The sequence below is a fragment of the Mauremys reevesii genome, linkage group 7 (assembly GCF_016161935.1).
Source record: "Mauremys reevesii isolate NIE-2019 linkage group 7, ASM1616193v1, whole genome shotgun sequence".
Lineage (NCBI taxonomy): Eukaryota > Metazoa > Chordata > Testudines > Geoemydidae > Mauremys > Mauremys reevesii.
Window position 1 is genome coordinate 83,601,681 of NC_052629.1, and position 24,300 is coordinate 83,625,980.

The 24,300-nt window shown below is 44.5% G+C and overlaps 1 protein-coding gene across 3 annotated transcripts in view; it reads right to left on the reverse strand.

The window, feature by feature from the left end:
- SFMBT1 (Scm like with four mbt domains 1) overlaps positions 1 to 24,300 on the reverse strand; it is a 285,061-nt gene that overhangs the window by 18,413 nt on the left and 242,348 nt on the right. For all 3 annotated transcript variants that reach the window (XM_039482044.1, XM_039482043.1, XM_039482045.1), the window contains 10 exons: positions 23,953 to 24,199; positions 21,047 to 21,144; positions 14,894 to 14,995; positions 12,297 to 12,447; positions 9,882 to 9,964; positions 8,539 to 8,665; positions 7,214 to 7,327; positions 5,926 to 5,968; positions 4,551 to 4,615; positions 1,204 to 1,343 (listed from right to left, as the gene is read on the reverse strand). In XM_039482044.1, the coding sequence (XP_039337978.1) occupies positions 1,204 to 1,343; positions 4,551 to 4,615; positions 5,926 to 5,968; positions 7,214 to 7,327; positions 8,539 to 8,665; positions 9,882 to 9,964; positions 12,297 to 12,447; positions 14,894 to 14,995; positions 21,047 to 21,144; positions 23,953 to 24,199 (1,170 nt within the window). The remainder of the gene's footprint in view (positions 1 to 1,203; positions 1,344 to 4,550; positions 4,616 to 5,925; positions 5,969 to 7,213; positions 7,328 to 8,538; positions 8,666 to 9,881; positions 9,965 to 12,296; positions 12,448 to 14,893; positions 14,996 to 21,046; positions 21,145 to 23,952; positions 24,200 to 24,300) is intronic.

The window sequence follows — 24,300 nt, forward strand, 5'->3', positions numbered from 1 at the left end:
ATGGTTTGAATTTTCCATAAAATCAAACTCAGAAGTTTACTGTCACAAGTGGCTTGGTTGCCAGAAAGTCTTCCCTATGATCTTTGCTTCCTGATTTTTGTTTGATGCAATAAAGCAGAGGACTCAGAGTTAACTCCACACTTAACCCACATTCTATTCATTTTGGGAGAGTTGTACTGAAGTGGGGAAAATATTCTAGAGGAACTTCCCAAGAAAACATTCACCATTTCATTTCAGGAGATATTGCACCCCAGACATATTGTTGTGGAAAATTCAGCAAAATGACTATTGTCACAAGGGACATTTTCACGTGATTTGCTGTGTAATATTTTCTTGAAACGAGGCAGTTTTCAATTGGAAAATGTCTCCATTTTCACTCACAATGCTCCGTGTGAGTGAAAAAGTCATGAATCTGTCAGATTTGCACAGACATAGGCCCAATTAAGTACCTGCAACAAAATACAAAAAACTATTTAAAAAGAGAGGTTTCCCATTCAGTTGGGAATATTTTGCACCACTACTGTTTTTCATAGGACAGAAACCATATTTCATATATTCCAACACAACACAATAGAAGCTTTTTGGGCTGCTTGAAATGCCTTTTTTTGTGTGTGTGCAAAAAGAAAAAAGTGCTAAAATACTATAAAGTAATTGGATGTTATAGGGATTTTAATAGGGCTGAACTATTCTAACATCAGCTGGTAGTTTTCAGTAATGTTAATTAGGGTTTACTTGACATAAAAATAAGAAATGCAATAATAATGAAATGATTACATCTCTGGTGGATCAGAGGTATTTTACCACATCTCTAACCACTCAATACCTTATGCTTAATTTTAGACAAGAAACAGAACACTCATCAACAATAATCATTCTATTATTCAGTGGTTCTTAAACTTTTGTACTGGTGACTCCTTTCACATAGCATGACTCTGAGTGCGACCTCCCCTTATAAATTAAAAATACATTTTTATATATTTAACACCATTATAAATGCTGGAGGCAAAGAGGGGTTTGGGGTTGAGGCTGACAGCTCGCAACCCCCCCATGTAATAACCTCACTACCCCCTGAGGGGTCCTGACCCCCAGTATGAGAACTCTTGCCTTATATCGATTAGTCCATTACCGATCTCTAATTGAGAGTCACTCTGGAGTTTAATATGTAGTACTGTAGACACAGCCACACACTCATAACCCTCTCACCTCTTTAAGGACAAGAACGCAGTTCCCAGGTCCCACAGACTGAGGCAGCTCTGCAATTCTCCCTTTGTTAAGGTAAGGTCCTGAGAAGCACCGGTGGTTGAAGTAGATCTTTGGACAGCAGTACTTTCCATTAATTACAACTGAGAAATGAAAATCAGCAGCAAAGATTTAGATCATGCGATGCAAGACTGGCTTCTTGAAAAGTTTAATATTTTGTAAAAAAAGTTTAAGCCACATACATTTTGGGAGTTAAAGTGTCACATTTGCAACAATAGCGTTGATTGTAATTGATGCTTCTGAGATGTACTTATATTTTACATGCATACTCACACCCTGTTTATGTATTGGCAAAATCCATATAACAAAGTGAGCCCAAAAACAGATCTAGTCACACAGCGCTGCAATTTATCATGAGCCTTTGACTGCCCACCTCATCTGTGCTCTCCCAATGATCCATTCCCTGCAACTACTTCTAACATTCTAAGCAGCAAAAAACACTTGGAAAAAAAAATCAGCACGAGAAAGGTTGCCTCCTTTTCCTACGAAGAGTCAGTATTCTGAGGCCCATAACAGGGAATATTCATTCCCTGACCAGTTACAGCCTTAGGGTCACATGTATACTTATCCAGGCTAGAGATGGGAGTTTCATGCCATTAAAAATAGGATATTACCAACTTTCCACTGGAATACACAGCACTTTTTTGAGCCATAGAATTTTTGGAGAAAGCAGACACAAGAATTTGCTATTTTAGGTAATTTTTAAAAGGTTCCAGAGTGCATACCCTTTCAAACGCCTTACACTAGACAGAGTAAAATAAGGTACTTGACTTTAGAAGCAGACAGATATGCAAGTTACCACCAATATAGTTTAAAAGGGTTCTTGAAAAGGGCTAGATGTATATGATACAACCATATTAAAAGCAGGCTGTTTCCCTTTCGAAAAGGTAGAAAGCACACATTTCTAGTCCTGATGGAAAATACTGGAGCTTACTGCTAGTCATTGGTCCTGATCACTTGGTGTCAGAGACCTATGGCCATTGTCATTTTGGGAAAATTTAATATTGTTCAATGTGGGGAAAGTGGAAGAGGGAGGAGTTGAAAGGGGATAAAAGGGACAGTCAGGAAACATTTCTGTGGCAAATTTATTACAAAAACATAAATCAAAAACTGGCTGTTTAAAGTTCTTCATATGTTTGAACCATTGGAAGTCCCAGTGGAGGTGGATTGGAGGGCATTATATAGGTGAAATGGGCACAGAAGTATGACAAACCTACACCAGAGAGTGGCTCTGTAATTTATGGTATGAGATTATATCTTACATCTCATGCAAGTCTATGACCTGCACCCATGCTATCTTCTTTTGGGAAGGTGTCAGAAGAAGCAAGGCAGGGTCAGACTGTGTCAGACCACAAAGAAACTCCACCGTACTGAAGGAAATGGTGCTGGTGATTTAACAGGAGATATTCTTTCTTCTAAGTAAGCCTGATGCTAAGGGAAACTATGCAGCTGGGGGGGGGGAAATAAAACAAAGGTCCTAGCCACATGATATAATTGGAGAAGATTAGTAATTCAAGCACCAGAGTTCTTGACAAATTTCAAGTCCAGTAATTACTGCTCCCTAAATTCGCCTTGCAGCTTCAAGCAGTGAAGCTATTTGCTACTTCCTAACCTAAACTGTTGTATAATATTGCTTTGCATTGTTAAATTGTTAATCCTTAAAAGCAGCAAAGAATCCTGTGGCACCTTATAGACTAACAGACATTTTGCAGCATGAATGGCTTGCCAACTACAGAACCAGTTTCTCCTCCCTTGGTTTTCACACCTCAACTGCTAGAACAGGGCCTCATCCTCCCTGATTGAACTAACCTCATTATCTCTAGCTTGCTTCTTGCTTGCATATATATATATATGCCTGCCCCTGGAAATTACCACTACTTGCATCCGACGAAGTGGGTATTCACCCACGAAAGCTCATGCTCCAAAACGTCTGTTAGTCTATAAGGTGCCACAGGATTCTTTGCTGCTTTTACAGATCCAGACTAACATGGCTATCCCTCTGATACTTGTTAATCCTTGTTTTCAGTTTGCATGTCAGTTGAAGTCTGTAAAACGCCTCGGCATCATTCAGAATTTAAGCTGCTATATCAATATATTTATGGATGTACAAATACAAAAATAAAGTAATTTTACTCTAGTAGTCCTATAATTTTGATTGAAAAGCACTTTAATCTAAAAGGCCCTAATTCCAGTGGTTTATAAACTGACATATTGACATTATATCTCCATTTTAAGACTCATTAATATGCAAAGTGTTACAACCTTAGACATGCATTTTACTGTGTGGGAAATAGAGCAATTTAGGGTTAGATACTATGCAGCTAGAATTGTATAGCTGTTTCATAGAATCATAGAATATCAGGGTTGGAAGGGACCTCAGGAGGTCATCTAGTCCAACCCCCTGCTCAAAGCAGGACCAATTCCCAACTAAATCATCCCAGCCAGGGCTTTGTCAAGCCTGACCTTAAAAACTTCTAAGGAAGGAGATTCCACTACCTCCCTAGGTAACCCATTCCAGTGCTTCACCACTCTCTGAATGAAAAAGTTTTTCCTAATATCCAACCTAAACCTCCCCCACTGCAACTTGAGACCATTACTCCGTGTTCTGTCATCAGCAGATGTACTTATATACATTCTTTCAAGACTTCAGAAAATGAGTAGATTTCACCATTTGGCACATGAGGTTTTTTACACTTTGAAAAGTCTTGCTTTATAGTGATGATCAAGTTATCACAAAGACAAACAAACCTGCACATCAATATAGTATTCTAACAGTTCAGTGTGGAATATGAAGTGTTTATTATAACAGCCCAACCCAAGCGCCAGAGTTTTATGTATCTCTCTCAATATTATTTTAATGCATTTTTGCTGGGGGATGCTTACACATTAATTTGACAAGAATTTCCTTCTCACACACAGCATATGAGATTTACTGGTATGTAGACCATTTATATAGCTTAGAGGAAAGTGTTTTGTAAACAACTGGGTTATTAAGACTAAATATTTCGGCTCCAGGTGCTCCTAACACATCCATTGGTGGGAGAAAAGATTAGGTGCTACAATAATCCAACTTCCAGCATCAAGACATGTTCTCATTGCACCATGTGCAGCAGTAATTGTATGCTGTTACCAAGTTAAATCTTCCTTGCTGTTTGAAAGATTATCCCTCAGAACAGTTTTTACCCTATTGTACTAATTCAGGACAGCGGAAGTTATTGAGTAGCTAGACAATTATGCCATAGAGATACAGAACTCTCCTACCTTCTTAACCCAACAAACAAGACGCTTACTTGAGTCAGTGGAATTCAGTTCCTGGTTCTTCAGCCTCTCATGGACAGCCCTTGAAGACAAAATTCTGAAATGGAGAGAGGACGTTGGGAAGAGACCAAGGTTGATACATCAACATCCAGATTGCAAAAAGGTGAGGTCCTTTCTCACTCCCAACTTAGTGTGTCAAGCCTATGGTTTCAATTATCTTTGTAGTATTTAACGACTTTACTCAGGCTGCAGGAAGAGCCAGTTGTGTTGATCTAGCTCAGCTCTATGCCAGTAGTGTTCTTCCCTTGTTTGAAAAAGCCAGGTGTGTCAAAGGTGCATGGTAACACAGCCCACTCCATTTGGAGACAACATCACAGTTTTTACATTTCACATGTTTGAAAATATGTGGATTCAAACAAAAACTAAAAAACACTTCTAATGGCCCCTTTTAAAAAAACAGGTGGCTTGACATGTTAGGAGAGTCTATTTTACTGAAAACAATGGACCAAGTATTGGGATGTCCAACCATGTAAAATCTGATACCTACAATGATATCAAGGTCAGCAAAAGTAACTGTACCATTGTGAGTGTCACTTGAACAAGCTCATGCTACATAGTTTCACAAAACCTTTGAAGATGAGAAAACAAGGATGGTCTCTATTTGAACTATTTTTTCTCCCATTTTCCTCTCCTTTTTCAATCTGGTAAGCATCTCATGTAATACAACTCCCACTCTGGAGGAACACCCTAGCTGCACACTATTTGAATGAGAGCTCTTACATGGTACCACTGAACGTTCCCATCAAATAATGTGGAAATCTCAATTGCACAACAGAACACTAAGGAAGTCAGATTGTTTCTTAGAGCAAATGTACACTGCACTCACATTAACACTAACGAAGGTGGCTGTATGCTCTGAAGGGAGAATGAATCTGAAAATGAACTGAAAAGAGTTGAAGCAATCATCCCAACTCAGGATAACCACTACAATAGTTCAAAGCTTCCATAATGAAATCCACATGACGACAATGCTGACAAATATTTTAGACAGCAAAAAACCTTTAGTGTCCTCCAATATTGGAAGATCACTCAGCTTCTTAAAACAAGGGATGAGGCAACAACTAAAATCCCAGAGTTAAATGATCTATTAACCATCAGTGCAGCCTATATACACTAAACTGTTAAAACCACAGCTTCCCACTCAAAGAGTGTCCCTGAACAGTGCTGTAGCTCTCATTTCAGAAGGGCAGAGAATGTTTTTCAGTATCAGTGGGAATTAAGTATAGGTATAAACTCAGGCCCAACAAACTTCACTGTCCCTTTTCTATTAAACCAAAGCTGCAAAGACAAATCACCATCCACACTGATTATAATAATAATAATAATAATAATAAACTTGTTACTTACTGTTTCTCTGGTTGAACCACAGCAATTTTCCTCTGTTTGTTCACTGTAAATCCGGATTAGGGTGGGGAGAAAGGAGAAGAGAAAGGATTTAAAAAAAAAAGCCAAGCAAGTTAAACTTCCATTACAAAATATTTTTTATGGCAGCACTTCCTCTAGGTTTTAAGCCAAAGGTATCTACATGAAAAAATTGCTGCAGTCATTTAACAGCTGACACAAGGTTTATACCAAAACGAGGAGTCTGGTTGACTCCTCGTTGTTTTTGTGGATACAGACTAACACAGCTACCCCTTTGATACGAGGTTTATACCAGTCATCTGGGCTGAGATTATCCAAAAATGTTTAGGGGATTTGCATGCCCAATTTTCATTGAAATTAATGGAAGTTGGGCATCAGATCCTCTAGCCAGCTGTGAAAATCTCAGCTTTTGTGCACAGAATTATCTTCTTCACAAACTTGTACGTTTCAGGCCAGTCATCAAAGTATTTATAACAACAGCTAAAAAGAAATAAATCTGCATGACTGCCTTCTCTCACACCCATCAATACTGTGATATTTGAATATTTTACAGGTCTAACTGGGCAATCTAATGTCACCAAGAAGTTCTAGACAAGAAGATGTTACCAAGATAATGCTGTGAAGTTATATAAAAATAGCTACATGTTAAGTGCAGTGTTCAACTACGAATACAGGTTACAATCCAGGCATTTGTTATAGTGAAAACAATTTTGCTATAACAGAAAGACAGACATGTTGATTTGCTTGTGCTTGGAGGAGCCAGGCACCTAGAAGAACTGTTCAACAGAGTGATGAATTTAAAGCTACATGGACTGACTGATAGATCATGTTTGAGATTGCTATGTATTCTATACACAAACTGTGTTGCAACCAAGAGTACTGTTGCTGGGGGTCACCCTTCTGATATGTCCCTTATATTACTTTAAATCTCATTCTGAACTGACCAGAAGGGTTGTACGTTGTCTTTATTACTGTATCCCTAGCCATTTTGCATTGCATAGTACATATGAACTATATGAATGTACAAGTTTGTACTGTGTCTCACTTATCACCTCACCCCCTACAAGTGAAAGATTCCTAAAAATATTTCATGTTTATATTTTATGTAGACACTAGTAATTGCATAAATTTTAAAAAATGAGATGACACTTTCATTTGTAGCTTCATGAAGTAGGATGGGGATAATTCTGCAGTAGATGCACTTGTTAAAATTTCAAAGACCTTCCATCCCCACCTTGACTGCTAGTAATTACAAAGAGAACAGAACTGGTACCTATAGCTCTGCGAGGAGGTCTCAGCTGGTATCCATTGGTCTCACACCAACCCACTGGAAATATATTCATCGATTCCACACTCACTATGCATTCAGGAACCGGCTTTTTGGAGCCTGTTCAGTGAAAAGAAGCAAAATGTAACTGAAACAGCAGTTTTCAAAATTCTGTATTGGGACCTGCTATCTGTATGTCAACATGACTGCAAAATAGTGCCACTGGTTTAGTATTTTCCCCTTCCTTCATTTATCAGCAACTATTTCCTGATTTCATTTCTTCACTTCTAAAAGCTGGAAAAGAAGGCGTTTGTCATCTTTCATTCAGCAGAGTAGCACAAGGCATAGTAAATACACCTTGATGTTCTTTAAATAAATTCAAAGGCGGCATGGATCAGTGTTCACGTCATGCTCCCAGTCAGTACCCAGGGCTGAAACTGGTGCTCCCCTGATAGCTAAAGCCCCAGCACCCCTTACAGGGCTGAAACCAGGAACAGAGCCGCAGGGCTGAAACCCTGAGCTCCAGCACCCCCACAAGACTGAAACCAGGAGCAGAGCTGCGGGGCCAGTGCTCCCCCCCACCCCATCTAAAGCCCTGAGCCTCGGTGCTGCTGAGAGTCAGAAGCCCTGAGACTCCTCACCCAGCCCGGAGCCCTGACCGCCCCACCCCTCCCACTATGGCTGCAGCCTCAACCCTCCGTGGCTAAAGCCCCAAGGCAGTACAGTATTGGTTGGGGTTTTTTTTTTGGTCTGTGCTTGCTGCCTGATTGAGGACTTCCAGTTCCATAGGGTGTCTGGTTGACCGGTAAGTCCGTAACTCTGGTGTTCATATCTTTGAGGTTCTACTGAAAAATAAAAGGAATATAAAGAAGCATGCAAAGGCCAGCTCTATCTTGTTAGATTTTCTGTTGCAAATTATCTTCTACAGGTGCCACGCTGCTCAGCTTGGGTAAAACCTTCACTTAAGTGAAAGTCACCCCGTGCAGAGATATAGTACAAGGCCCATGCTTTACTTAAGTCCCAGATTTTTTTTTTCCAGAATAATGCTGAAAAAAGATTTACATGGTGATTTGTGCCAACTCTCCGCATAGGGTGATTTTAACCCCAAGATAAGTGAGTATTGCCATTTTAAATCTTAACTAGGAGAAGAGCAAGAGACAGGGCTAACAGTATTGTCTTTCAATTACAGAAGACAAGGATTTGTTGGCCATTTTTAGCAGAAAGTGTCTGCAGCTGATTTATGACAATCTCCAGGTGAGATTGGTGTACTAACATGACTCGTGGCAAGGTCAGACTGGTGAAAGTCTCCTGTTCTCTTACGGGGCACTTACCCTCCAACTGAAGCCAAAGGTAGGACTCTTTCACTTTGGTAACTGTGGCAATGCAAATTTCCCCTGGATCAACAGGGTTCACAGCCTCAAGCTTCATGTTCTCTTTAAATCCATGGTTGGAAGTTAGCTAATAAAAAGATGACAGAACAAGGGATGTTTGGAGACAATATGTGAATTTACAGGCCTATCAGATGTAAACAGCCATGTGGAGAACTAAAACATACAAACTTGATTACACATCCGTGATGGGGGACTTCGAACACGTGTGGGTAATCAAGGATTCAGAAAGAATTTTCAGTGTAATTAACAATTGTCGGAATATGTAACCATATTTCAGGTTAAAGGGAATTTCAGATAAGCAAGGCAGAATAGTACGTGATGACACACTCACATAGGGTTGCATTTGCACTGGAGCATGAGAAAAATTCAGCTGAGAGACTCACTGACAGGATTTAACCAAAACTAGAATCAAGAAACTTTGCCGAGTTATTTACCTACAAGTGACACACCAATAGCTAGCAAACTGAAATAATCAGATTGACAGGCACAAGGCAACCCACCTCTCTACCCACTCCTCTCAGAAAAGCCCAGAGTCTGTATTTTCAGACACTGAGAAGAGAGGGCAAGAGGAGGATAAGCTGCAAAAAAAAGCTTTGCCAGCATCCCCCTTTTCTAAACCAGGAAGTTTGAGTGTTTCCCTGATGACTACATCTGCCTCAGTACTTTCCAGAGAGACGGTTGGCAAGGCTAAGAAAACAGCCCTCTGGTGATGCTTTCACAAAGTGTTCAGCTAGTAATACCACCACTGTGGCACAGAATGACAAACCCCAACTCAAGTCCTAGCAGTTTACTTTTAAAATAAGATCAAAATGTTTCATTGGAAAAAAATTTATATTGAATTTTCAAGTCAAACCTTAATTACAATTAAGGAAGAAGAGTGGGGAAAAAACACTCTAGATAGGTGGCAAGGGCTGAGCAGAGGAAGGGTACCATTTTAACACAGATGCACACATGAAGGACCAGTGCAGTGGCAGTGATTCCATGAACAGTTACAGCTCATGTGAAATGGCCTTTTACTCTAGATTCACACTGCCACTGACAGCAGCATCTGGTCTGTAATCTGGGAACTCAATTTTTTTGTACAAGCACTTCAGTTCACCTTTATTACATTCTCTAGACACTTCTGTTCCATGAACAACTATGAGCTCTGTTTAGGTCACAGGGTCAAAAGCATTAAGTGTCCACTGTAACAATCACAGGAAGTAAGGGTGTTGTTTATGTAAGTGGACATCATGTGGAGTAGCCACCAGTACAGGAAAAAGCATTATTCTGCAAAAGCTCACCAAAGGAAAGCAGCTCTGGGGAGCAGCCTCAGCACCGCACTGTTTGAGGTAGTCCGCCCAATCAAAGTCCTGCCCGGGATAACCTGAGCAAAGAGCAAGCAAAGTGGTTGCTTAATTGCATTACACCAAACAGATGACTCCAGTCAACCAAATGCTTGCATTATGCAAGATATGGATGATTTAATTCCCAACTGGGGCCTGTGGATTGCAGTGTTCAATGACAGGCCTAATCCAGCACCACTCCCACAGATGCGGTATAAGGAAATCCATAGCTTTGCCAAGTAAGCAACACAAGATCAGGCCCTGTGTGGTTTTGCATGTTTTAAGTTATGCCCTACTGCTTGAGAGTTTGTCTTCACTGCAGCATTAGCTCAAGGTATAACTCGAGTGCTGCCCCTAACCAGACTCCCGTTCTCACACAAAAGTCTCTAGCCAAATTAAGTGGTGCTTTAAACTCGAACTAGCTGGCTTGTCAGGAGGTGTGGTTTGAAGTTTGAGTGCTGCTAACACCAGGAGCTAGTAATGCAGTGAGAACTCAGTTACTCTATGCTGCTAATGGAAACACTCTATGCTGTTCAAGTGTTATTTGCCACTAAGTCCATAGGAGGTAACTTGAGATAACACTGCAGTGAAGACAAACCTTAAAATGTCCTTGCATTAGCTTCTCTGTTAGTACAACTGAAGCTGTATTGTGATATGTTCAACCTCATCTTAGAAGCTTGCCTAGATCCCTTTTGAAAATGAGATGCAGGCTTCTATATCAGTTTGGTGTTGCAACACTGAGTGCAAAAACACCTAAATACCTTTAAAAATATGGGTCTTAGTTTCTCTTTAGAGACTGTCTGCTTGAGGTAGTTCGGACATGTTAGGCATGAGAGGGCATTAACCAGAACATGTTACTGTAGGTTGACCACATTCTAGAGAATGCAGAAGGACTCCTTGAAAGGTGTCCCACAAGATCAGACTGCACAACTGAAGTGTCTCTCACTTTTAAATGAAGTGTTATAATCCCAAAAGGCTTAGATTTAATAGAAGTCATTATTTACATAGTGCCTTAAATTTGCTAGGCACTGATGTACTATTTATTAAATAAATGACAACTAGTGTAACGAGGATGAATCACTATGCAAATCCACTATGTAACCATTAAGCATGGTCGTTAATCTACTTTGTTATTCCATAATTATTATTTTAATAAATCTATATTAATTTGGGATATGGGAATCTTAATGCAGAGCTGTAGGGAGCTCCAAGTCCAAAATCTCCAGTACCCAGGCAAAAGAGTTTCTTTTTGGAGCAGATATTCCCTTCTCCTGTACTCTGTCTAAACAAGACGAACATAAAGGAAGGGAAGCAGGGACCAAGAAACTGAACTGTTGTACTATTCTGCCAGCATAGGATACTGCATGTGATTGAAAACAGCAGGGTTTCAGCAACAGAATAACTACAGCACTGCCGTAATACTTCTTCAAAGTGGATAGCTAAGGTATTCTCTACAGAGTACTACCATGACTCAGGTTTAGGAATTTATAAAAGATAAAAAGCTACACATGAAACAGCATCTGTGATACTATTTCAGGTTAAATTGCAGTAATTTCATCTAACCTCTCCTGGGATTAACCAAAACAGGGGCTATTTATGTTTTTTATATTATGTCAGCCAAAGCTATGTCCAGTAGGAATCTCAAAGGCACCACACTTCCTTTAGAGAAGAAACCATTTCTGTGCGTGCTGCTTAGAAGAGAAGCCTGAAACCTTTTAATGGGCTCTGAATGCAGGCCTGGGGAGCTAGACAGCTGGAACAGCAGTGCTGCTTTGGCCATAGTACCTCGGTACACCTAGTTCAAGGAATGGGAAGAGGCAAACTCATTACACTTTCTGCTCCTATTAACCAGTGAAAAGCTAAAATGAAGCTCAGACTCTATGCTGATGGGTGGCAGTATAAAACCCTAAGATCTTTGCCCTCTGCTCTACACATTTCCATCATTGAGCACTTGGGGAGTAAAAAAATAAAGCTGAACAGACAGGATGAAGAAGAAGAAAATTCCACAGCCACTGTACTGGCTACAGCATTCTGAGATCACAGGAAGCGAGGCTATAGCTCACTAACTCCCTGCACCCTGGAATGCATGCTCCCTCCAAGGATAACCAGATGCTTTCAGTCCAAGCCCAGCATGGGGTGCCCACAGACCTCAAACCCAAGTACATCTCCATGAGAAGCCCAGACTCCACCAGCTTAATGCTGCTGCTTTCTTGAATTTGGATCTTTCCCCTTTCTCTTGCTGGTAGCACACATCTCTTCTGCAAAAATGCTGTCCCAGCTTGTAGATTTTTAACACAGTGCACTGGGGGCTAATAATCTCTTCCTTTCAAAGAGGCCTACTGCAATGAGTGAGACAAAAGTGCAGACATGTACCTGGTGGAGGGCTGAGATGCAAACCATTTTTCAGACTCCACTGCACAGGAAAGATACCAGCACTGTTGACATGACAAATGTATGACCGGCTGGTTGTGCATTCTGGTCGTAAGTCATCAATTTGTACCAAGAAATATTTTTCATTGAACACCTGCAAAGTTATCAAAAAAGAGAGACACAGATGGCCTTTAGGGTAGCAGATATACTATTTTAATTTTGGAAGGCTAATCTATTGTCAAGTATTTTCCAAATCCCACATCTGCAAATATTAGAGGGATTTTGGGGTGGTGGGGAGGAGAGAGACAGGATGATTTACAGAATCACAGACCAGCAGACTGCATGATAATATCTGCAAATGTAATAGAACAATTAATAAAGCAGTCAATTTATAGGCACTTAAAAGACAAATGAGGTGATAAATAGCTAGCAATAAGTAATTGCCTAGAGAGCTATATGACTCCAAGTAAATAAAAATGGGCTCATCAAAACAATCCCTACCAAGGTAACTTAATTTGTTTCTCTTTGATGAGATAACAAGCTTAGTAGAAAAAAGGAAATAGAGTGGACATACTATATCCTGGCTTCATGTTCCTCACACTACACACAAGATATATGGATTATTATTAAAAAAAAAAAAAAAACCCACATGCACTCACGTTGGTTGTTTTTTGTTTTAAATATCACAATAATGAATTATTTAATGTGTGACAATGTTGAGTGGGATCCTAGAGAGGCTAGTTATTTCATAAATTCACTATTTTCAATAGTGACTGACGACGAAAGAGAGCGCGAGAGAAGATTAAATTTATGTGTGATCCACAGCTTGGAGAGATGTGTCCAATATGTTTTTGGAAGACAGGATTATGAGACTACAATACAAATTTAAGAACTGAAAAGTCCAAGAATTATTTAAAATCAGACACAAAGGTATGACATCTTGTAAGGAGTAAACAAAATACATAAATAAAGAATGAGGACTATGGTTAGGAACCTGAGCCACAGAAAATGCTAAACAGGATGGATCAGCTATGCAGTGCTGCCACACACACACACACACACACACACACACACACGGGCCATACTGGGTGTTTTTACTTAGAATGTCAGATAAAAAAAATAAAATAAAATCAACAAGCGCCATAATGATTCTACTCCATTCAGAACTGGCGGTACCTCAGAGTATTACATTAGTATTGCATATTTAAAGAGACTGATAAGTTAGCGTTCACAGGAGAGAGAAATAAAATGTCTGTAATGTAAGACACGATGTAGGAGCAAAGATTCAAAGAACAGCAATTCTATAGTAAAAAGCAAAGGGAGCACAACTTTTGTTTGAAAATACATAAAGGAAGACTAAATACGTTGTATAATCTGTGGCGTACAATCTCTTTGGAACCTGCATAGTGTGTGGATGTGCAGTCTCTTCTGGAACCTATTAGGTGTTTACTAAAACAAAGATGTTGGTAAAAGCTGTCAAACTTGGGAGTCTAAAGCAGGGCTCTCAAATCCATACTTGTGCACACTTATGATTTTCAAAAGATGCCAAATTCCACTAAAGTTAATAGCAGCTATAAGAATTCAGCATTGTGTGAAAATCAGGCCATTCTAAGTTGCATGGATGCGATGAAGTGGGGAATTTTTATATGAATGCTTTGTGCCTCAGTTTCCCCTATGTGCTACATGTTTAATGAGGTGGTAGGAAAGGATGTTTATTGTTGCAGAGAACCAAGTGTGACCCTGCCTAGCAGCTGGGACCCAGACAGCCAGGACACTTTGTAACTTAGCGACTGATGGCCTACCCCATCTTGGAAGCCAGATGGCTTTGACCAATGGGAGAACCAAGGGCTACAGAGGGACACCAGGGTGATCTTTTTGCCCAGGAAAGATGACAAAGGATGGGGAAGGGGCCTTGGAGGTGATACAGAGTGGGCTGCTGGAAGGAGTGGTCGCTTCTGGACTACGAAGAGCAGCCTTAGCTCAACTGGATGCTGGACAGTCTCAGATGGACTTTGCTAAGATTTTCTATGCTTGAGGCCCCTGAGAACTTTCTGTGTTGTGTTCCAGACAAACAATAAACCTTTCTGGTTTTATGCATAGTTTGTGGACTCTCTGGGGAGAGGGTGTCTCACGGATAGAGACAGGCATGCTGAAGGTGTAGAGGTGTGGTTCCACGAGGTGGTGGAGCCTAGGGCTTGAGCTCTGAGAGAGTGGGACTCCCGAGAAGGGCTGTCACACAGAAGGGGGTTCCTGCCAGGGACTGTACGGAGCCAAGACAGCAATGACCCTGTGATTCTGTGACACATGACCAAGTATGGATTTAGGAGTCAAAGTTTAGGCACTCAGCTTTGATCATTTTGTCTGTTTATTCTTTCAAGCTATGATTCTCACTGAACCAATTTTTAACTAAAAAGTGTTCACCCCTGGGATAAAGTCACCTGGCAGTACCTGACCCACACGTGATCCATGAAAAGTCTTCAGCTTAAACTCTAATGTAAGATTTAAGAAAGCATGCAGAGAATTCTCAATCAGCAAGTACCGAACAAAAACAGTAACTGAGCTTCAGCCATAGCCAGAGAATTCAGAACGACTCCTGGTACCTTAACAACTGTAGCAGGAGAGAGGACAAAAGGTGCTACTGGATCCACAGCCTCTAACTTCATGCTCGCAGTGAATGAATGCATTCCAATCACTGGCTTGTCCTGAAAACCACAAGATTAGAGCACAGATTAACCATGTTTTGTAATGGAAAAGAACTGACAGTTTTCATCTTGAAGCATGTAGAAGTTAATTAAGACTTTTTTTAGCTCATCCTGCCTTGTTCTACTAAATCTTCTAAAGTTTGGCACAGGTGACCGAGTACCAGCAAGAATTGTATAATGAAAATAAGTTGGCAACTGTCCTTCCCCTGAAGCTGTGAGTTTTTCCATAATATCAGGGAAACCAGGGTTGGGCCCAGTCACAGGGTGGCCAGGCCCTATAAATGAAGTAGGTCCAGTGCCTCGAGCCAGAACAGGTACTTTCATTTGGCCAATTAAGAGAGTGGGGCAGCAACTGGGGCTATGGAGGATCAAGGAGAAACAGAGGGGAGAGACCCTGTGAGTCATTCAGGAAAGGCAGGTGAGACCTGCAGGAGACCAGGAAACCAAGGAAGGCCCTGGAAGGATGTAGTTGTTTTTTCTGGGAGGAGAGAGGCAGGCAGGAGAGCAGAGAGAGAAAGTTTCCTTACCTGTTTCTGTTACTGGTGTTCGAGATGATGTTATTCCTCCTGTCTATTCTCCACAGCAGTAGTGGTGCATCGTCATGCGCCGCGGTTTTCCTTTTTTTCAGAGTACCCGTGCTGGGGGACACCCACCCTGGCCTGGGTAGCACCTGTATGCTGCTATAAAGGGAGGCGGCCGGCTCATAGTTCCTTCTTGCCTTCTTGCGAGGCGGGACAGGAGAGGCGGAGGGAGATGGAATGGAGAAAACACATCACAAGCATCTCGTGGAACTAAGAAACAACAACAGGTTTGCTTGATTGCTCCTTCCTATGTGATTGTATCATCAGTGATCCAAGTGAAGTCTGGTGATGGGTAGTGTAGAGGTTGGAGGTGGGGGATGGGTTACCATCATCCGGGGCATCATCCATCCCCAGCCGAACCTGGCATCATCCTGTGAAGTAAGATCGTGAAGTGTGAAGTAAATGTGTGTGACCAATTGCCTGGATGGGGACCATTGGCGTAGGCACTGGGAGGGGAGAGGGCCCTGTGAGCAGCTGTGAGCCTGAGGTGATCGTGGAGTGTGCAGCCATGATCACTGTGCGGGTGTGTGAGCGGACCTGTCAGCACATGCGCTGGGTGGAGGGTGATTGTCAGGCTCCCCCGGGAGTAGAAATACAAATCCCGCTCCGCCCGCTCAATGAGGCAAAGAATAGTTGAGAAGCCAAGAAGCAGCAGTCTCGCATGTGTGGAAGCCAGCGCCCTCATTCTCAGTAGTGGGAGTGAGTGGGGAGGAGGGATGGGGAGGAAGATGCTCTGGGAGACGGGAATGGGAGGAAGATCGGATGTGGAGGAGGAAGGATGGAGCCCTATGAAAAACCGTATGGGGAGTTCCAGGATGGAAGTTCCAGTTCAAACCGTGAGGTTCTGAGCCTGAGTTTCTGAGAGGCTGGCGTTGGGCCACGATCACGACAGGGAGGCCACGCACAAGAGAGAGGGGAGGAGGGGAAGGCGAGAGGCAAGACCAGGAGGGAGGTGATGCAGACCAGGGAGCGGTCCCGGGCAGGGGTCCGGCATGGCATGGAATCCTAGCGGAGGGGTCTTCAGGAAGCGGTCAAGGGAGGCAATCAAGAGGGAGAGTGTGAAGTGAGTGGCCGGGGTGCACTAATTGTGATAGGTGCTGGGATATGGGGCTGAGGCTACCTGAGGCAGGCAGCATAACCTAGAGGATAGAGAGATAGAGGCAAGACTGTCTGGCCACCTGGTGAGAGACCTCCCACTCACTTCCACTCCCTGGTGAACCTGGACCAACCCATGCCACGTTAGGGCCGTGTGCTGGCTGGGCTTGCCTCCTCCTCTCCTGCTCCTGACCTCGAACACCTGCTCTCCTCCTCCAGATTCCTCATTCCATCAGGCTGTCAGGTGGAAGCGTGGGATGAGAGGGATGAAGGGGCGCCCTCCGTCCTGGGGGGTAAGAGGCGTAGGAAGGGCCCGTACCAGTGTTGGCGGGCCCACGCTGGGGCTATGAGAATGACTTCTGTCTTGTCAGCTTTCACCTTCTGAAGGATCTTGGCAATGAGGGGGAACAGGGGAAAGGCATAGAGGAGATGGCCCGACCAGCTCAGGAGGAACGTGTCAGAGATCACGCCTTCCCCCACCCCTCCCCTGGAGCAGAACCGGGGGCAACGCCGGTTCTGACGGGTTGCAAACAGGTCGATCTGGGGACATGTTCCGGGTCCCCCGGGACCATCCTGGAGGGCAGGTGATTTGGTGGGGGTGAGGTGAACTGCAACACGTAGCCCTTGGAAATGGTACTGAGGACCCACTGGTCCAAAGTTATACGGGACCACGCCCTGAGGAAGGCAGACAATCGAATGCAGAACACAAACTTTATTAATCAGGGGGTCTCCCTGGCAACAGGCCTGGTGCCCCCCTGCAAATAGTCAAAACCGCCTCTTTCCCTGCCTCTTGCCCTTAGAGGGTCCAGGCTGCGGGGCAGAGTGGGACTACTGCTGAGACCGACGCTTCAGGTCTCTGGGTCTTTTGTATGGGGGCTCATATCTGCTCCTCACAGGTTGAGCCGCCAGGAGCAATTTGGCCTTGTCCTTAGCCAGGGGGACATAGAGGCCTAAGGTCTGCAAGGTGGTGCGGGAATCTTTCATCCCATGGAGCCTGACGTCTGTCTGGTCCGCAAAGAGCACCTTGCCATCGAACGGGAGGCCCTGCATCAGAGACTGGGCCTCTGTCGGCAGCCCAGACAACAAGAGCCATGACGCCCTGCGCATGGCGATCGCGGAAGCCATCAAGCGGGCCACCATGTCAGCAGCATCGGACGCCGCTTGCAGGGCTGCTTTAGCCACCGCCTCTTCCATGAGAGCCTTGAAGTCCTTCTTATCCCAGTATGGGAAGAGGGGCTCAAATTTAGGCAGGGACTCCCACAGGTTGAAGTCGTACCTGCTCAGTAAGGTGGTTAGCTATCCGAAGCTGGAAGCTGGCTGACGAATACAATTTTCTGCCAAAGGAGTCCAGTCTCCTGGTGTCTTTGTTCTTGGGGGTGTGCGCGGGCTGGCCCTGTCGCTCTCTGTGGTTTACTAATTCCAGTACAAGCAAGTTGAGCGCCAGGTGGGAATAGAGGTATTCATGGTCTTTCACCAGCACAAAGTATTTCCTCTTGGCCTTTTTCGAGATTGGGGCCAGAGAGGCGGGAGTTCGCCACAGGGAGGTAGAGATATTGGCAATACCCTGGTGCAGAGGCAGGGCCATGCGGCCCGGTGCCAAGGGAGATAGGACATTAAAAAGGGTAGCAGACGGACCCTCCATCTCCTCGGCCTGCAGCTGGAGGTTGGATGCTACCCACTTTAGCAGGTCCTGGTGCGCCTTGAAGTCCTCCTGTGGGACTGGTGGAAGAGGTGCTGCTACGGTGTCGTCCAGTAACGGAGCCAGGGGCCTCGGTCGGTGCCGAGACCGAGGTCAGAGTCCTGGTGCGAGTCCGCTGACTCGTGACCCACAGACTTGTCCTGTGGGCGGCCAGATGAGGCCGATGGAGCCTTGGACGCTCCGGCAACCGAGCAGGCCTCCGTTGGGGCTGGCACCGATGGCCACGGTGCCCACTGTCCTTGCCACGGGGTCCCTCGCCATTGGTTTGGCTGTGCCCATGATGGCAATGTGTGTCCCGGCAGAACAGAGTGTGCTGAGGATGGTGGACAGGTCCGAGGCTGAGGTCACTGACGAGTGCTCGGTGCCGCGGGAGCGGCGTCTGTGACGTTGTCTATCTCGGGACCGGGATCTTGACGTCAATGAACGGTACCCACGCGACGAGCTGCTTCAGTACATGTGACGGTGACGCGAAGCCCGGTGCCCTGACGCTGAGGTACCCTGAGGGGAGCCTCTGGCGTGACGTCCAGATGAGCGGGAGCTGGAACGGGAACGCCAATGTCTGTCCCGTCGAGAACGGCTCTGGTATCTAAGTTTAGCAGGGGAGCGCTCTCGGTACCTCTCTCGGTGCCTACACTCGCTGGCAAGCGGCGGAGAGGGTCCCTGCGACTCCTGTCCCAACAGCAGCCCAGACGGTCTGGCTGGCGTCGAGGGTGGCCGGGAGCAGTCAGAAGAGCAGCCGCTGCGCGCCGAGCAGTGCGGGGAGTGGTCCTCGGAGTGGAAACTGTGGCTGCTCGGAGAGGTCTGGTGGGCACCCAACAGGGGCTTGCCTAGAGACCTAGGGCCCGTGCCCGTTTGTGAGCTCAGGATGGGCAAAGACATGTCCTTCGCAGCCTGCACCGCCTCCGGTGTCGACGGCATCTGTACTGGTGGGGATGCCTGAGCCAACAGTACCGGGGCTGCTCCACTCCATGTGAGTTGGAGCTTTCGAGCTTGCGGGGGGGGGGGGGGAAATTTAGGGCTGCCCAGCACGGGACCAGCCTCCCTCTTATCCTTGTCGCGGCATCGTTGCGAGGCCAGGCCCTTCCCCTGCTTTTTGGAGGGAGAGCAGCACCGACTGGTCAAAGGGGCCTCGCAGGGCCTCGCTACGTACCAACGATGCGGCAGCCAGCACCAAGTCCAATCTGCGTACCGGCGTTGGGGTCAGTGCCGACTCCATCAGGAGAGCTCTAAGTCTAATGTCTCTCTCCTTCTTGGTCCTTGGCTTGAATAACCTACAGATCTTGCAATGGTTGCTAATGTGAGTCTCACCCAGGCAGCGAAGACACTCAGTGTGAAGGTCGCTCCTGGGCATGGAATGGCGACAGGAGTTGCACGACTTGAAGCCTGGGGCACGGGGCATGCCCTGAGCCCACTAACAACTGAAGGACGATCTATCAATGGTACCACTAAGGTCGAGAAGAAGGGGCGCAGCAGAACTGGAGCAACAAGTTCAGACTACCTTCACTGGCGGCAAGAAGGAACTGAGGGTGGGGGGAGCCCGTGGCTCCCCTTGTAGCGTGATATACAGGCGCCACTCCAGGGGTTGCCGCGGTGCTCCCCCAGTACAGGTACTGCTAAGGGAAAAACTTCCGGCGCCGGTGCACATGGCGAGCATGCACACCTACTGTGGAATATACAGGAGCAATCACTCGAAGAAGAAGGCTGGTATCTCCAAGCCAGACTTCTGGGGAAATGGGGGCTGGAGAGGGATGAAGGCGAGAGGAGCAGTAGAGGGAGTTGTGTGCTGACTCTTTAGCTGGACAGGAGAGCAGCAGAGGAACTTAACCTGCTGCTATCTCCAAGGCTAGAAAGCAAGAAGTAAGGGAAAGTGTGAGGACCAGGGGGAATGAGGGATGCTTTCCTGGTGAAGATGATCTCCCAGCATAGCGACTGTGAGGGAATTTCTGCTGGGAAGATCAGGGTTGCACTTTAGTTGGAAGGGCTGGCGTGGCTGTCTCATCAGAGAGGCATAAGAAGACTGACGAGGAGCCTTGGGGTGGTGGAAGATGCTGGCATATGGTATGTGGTGTGTTGTCATGGGATTTTAAGGACTCTATAGACCAGTGTGCTAAAGGGGCCTATGTAGGGACTTTTTTTAAATGGACTGATATGCACTATAGTTTGATAATAAACTTGCTTCAAAACCTTCCTTGGGGCCAAAGAGACTGAAGTGGAATCCTTGGGTTGCCTGAGAGGGTAAACTGAGGCAGGCGCACTTGTGCCACAGCAAGATGCTCCATGTGGGACAACCCTATGACAGGCCCCAAGAGATTTCCCCCAGGAGCTTTGCAAACTGTGGCTTGATCTTGCAGCAGAATGTGGCCACAGGCCAAGCAAGTCAGTTAAAATATTTTTCTAATCCTCAACACTAAAAAAGGCGAGACAAAGTAGTTGATCCCTAATTTTCAGCCACCTGAATGGGGAACATCAGAACCTGTATCAAATGGCAACACTGCTCAATAAACACCTGACCTTGACATGACACATCATTGTAGTCAGCAGTAGCAAGCCTTCACTCAATTTGCTCCAGTGGCTTGCTCTCCTACATTAATTCTGACAGCTATGACGAAAGCCAGCAGTTCTCACTACACTATCTGGAGCCTTGCTTGATCAAATTCTGTGCACTGGATATTTTACCGTAAAGAGATCGGTGGGTACTGAGGACCCTTCTTCTTCCTCTTTCACTTTTCTCAAGATGTCCTGCCATTCTGCCTCACTCTTCAGGGACCGGATAGCTTCAGCAAAAAAAGGTAGCACAGTGAATGAGCAGAGTTCATAGAATCATAGAATCTCAGGGTTGGAAGGGACCTCAGGAGGTCATCTAGTCCAACCCCCTGCTCAAAGCAGGACCAAACCCAACTAAATCATCCCAGCCAGGGCTTTGTCAAGCCTGACCTTAAAAACCTCTAAGGAAGGAGATTCCACCACCTCCCTAGGTAACCCATTCCAGTTCTTCACCACCCTACTAGTGAAAAAGTTTTCCCTAATGTCCAACCTAAACCTCCCACTCTGCAACTTGAGACCATTACTCCTTGTTCTGTCATCTTCTACCACTGAGAACAGTCTAGATCCAGCCTCTTTGGAACCCCCTTTCAGGTAGTTGAAAGCAGCTATCAAATCCCCCCTCATTCTTCTCTTCTGCAGGCTAAACAATCTCAGTTCCCTCAGCCTCTCCTCATAAGTCATGTGCTCCAGCCCCCTAATCATTTTTGTTGCCCTCCACTGGACTCTCTCCAATTTATCCACATCCTTCTTGTAGTGTGGGGCCCAAAACTGGACACAGTACTCCAAATGAGGCCTCACCAGTGCTGAATAGAGGGGAATGATCACATCCCGCAATCTGCTGGAAATGCCCCTATTTATACAACCCAAAATGCCATTAGCCTTCTTGGCAACAAGGGCACACTGCTGACTCATATTCAGCTTTTCGTCCACCGTAACCCCTAGGTCCTTTTCTGCAGAACTGCTGCCCAGCAATTCGGTCCCTAGTCTGTAGCAGTGCATGGGATTCTTCCGTCCTAAGTGCAGGACTTGTATCTTCCACAGAAGATGAAGAGGGTGAAGCTAAATTACTTTTATTTTTGACCCATTAAATGCTAAGCAGAGCATCCATTAAGAAACCATATTGCTTTACCTCAGAGCTCCGGCTAAGAACTCTCAGCTTTTCTAAACGCTTTAGGATACCTTGTGTATGAAGAGGGACTACATAAATCAAGTTCCTCTGTGTGAACTATATGCTTTTACATCTTTAATTTGATGGAGAGCTTGCGGTCATACTGATCACACCCATAGTGTAATAAAATAATGTAAAATACTGAATTTACTAATGAGATGAGATTTATTGCTGGTCATTTCCTCTATTTTTATGGCTGCAGATTCAACTGGCAGCAAGCAATGAAGTATCGCAGAGTGCAGCACAGTTAGGTGGGGCTGTTTCCTTTAGTATGCCCCATCACAGGTTGCTACCACCTCCAATGGGGAGAGATAATTTGGGTTCCTGGTAAGATTTAAGGGATTCCTGGAACTGGATACCACAGGCTTTTCTCACAGAATATCAAGGAGGCAACCCAAAATTAGATTAAGAAGATAATTCATATGCCCAGTGTTTTAAAAAACTGCACTATTCAAATCCTTAAAGAGAGAGAGAGATTGAAGGCATAGAATTTTGTTTATTTTCCATCAATATAGTGATGCAGGTGAAACAAACAGAATATAATTTTTCAGTGAGATTCCAAATCATCCTGGTTTGGGAGTTGAGACAATTATCAATGGGGAAATACTCTCACAGATGTCAGCAGGAAGATAGATTGGGCTTCTCCTCTAACCACTTTTTTTTTTTTTAAAGATTGTGACTTCTAAAAAACTAAATTCACATGCACTGCTAAAAAGTTAGAATTTAATGTAAATACCCATCACTGAGACCATGGGCACCTTGTGTTTCTAAAGTAAATTCTCTTCTGCTTTTGCAGGTAAGGGGTTAAGAGAAAAGCCCAACATTTTACATCAGAAGTGTCAATGCCTTTTGATCTGGTGACCAAAACCAAGAATTATTGTGATTCAGGGGATAATTTCCAAGGCAGAGGAAGGATATACTTTCAAAAAAGCAGTGTGATTAGTCACTCTCAACAAGTCAGCTACATGACACAGCAAAATGTAATTAGCAGGAACAGTACCCCTTTGGGGGAGTTGCGGCCACATACCCCAAACCACCAGAGGAGTAAAGATACTTGGCAAAACAGCATCTTTGGAAGCTTGCTTCTGTTTAGGTAATTACTGCCTAAGGTGTCACCCCCAATTATAGTGGACAATCAATTATCATAATCAGTTTAATTAGCTCCTCTTTTAAAACATGTATTATGACAGATCATCTTGTATGGTTTTGTTAATGGAGGAGGTTCTTATGCTGAAGTGGGAGTGGCACCATCTCCACTTCCCTGAACTTCTGAGAGAGCCATTAACATTGACAGGCATTTGAACTACATGCATTGTTCACCCCCGCATTCTTTAGGGTGTACTAACTTTCCAGGACAATCTACTATGCACTGTTGTACTCCTACATCAGATGGAAGTCTAGGCATCATAGTGGGCTGGGAAGTCTCTGTTGGCCTGGCTTTAATAGAGGTGTGCTGTTAAGGAGCAAGAAATGGGGACCTTTGTGCAGAGCTCTAGGATGGAGCCTCCCGAGAGATGAAATATAGCATTGTATTAGTTACACTTTATTACAAGGATTGTTTTCCTCCTACCAGAACCCAAGGCCATTAAAATAAATGTCAAAAGACAATCCTTCCCCCACATTCAACCAGGTTAAAGATGGTGACAGGCAAAAGCAGCTATAAACATTAGAACAAGAGGGTGTAACCTCTATCATACTATTTAATGAAACGCTCTTTCATTAAGGAGTGGGATGTTTGTTAGATCTCAGTCTCGTGGTGTGTGCACACATGGATCTGGAATCCAGATTTAGAGTACAGAAGAGGGGACTGCAGTCTCAAGCTCATGATCACCAGCTCTATCGACAATAGATTTAAAATGTTACTTGGTACCTGCTGGAGGTTGGAGGTCATATCCCTGTTGAGTTGCCCATCCCATTTGATGAAGAAATGGATCCAAGTAGAACATCCACTGATCAGACTGGTCAGAATCTACCAACCCTTCATAGCGCAATTTGAGCCTCCCACCAACATTTTCAACCACCTTGACAATCCAGGCTGCCAAGGAATCTTGGGAATTTTGACATTCCAGTCTGGAGCCTGGTGCAATGAGATCCAAGGGATTCTTCCCTCTGTGAAGCTGGAGGCCAAAATGGACAGAACAAAAAAGGACCATAAGGAAAGTAACCCATGCAACTGGTTCAAAAGAGACTGAGTTATGTAGATTCTGCACTGTCACTG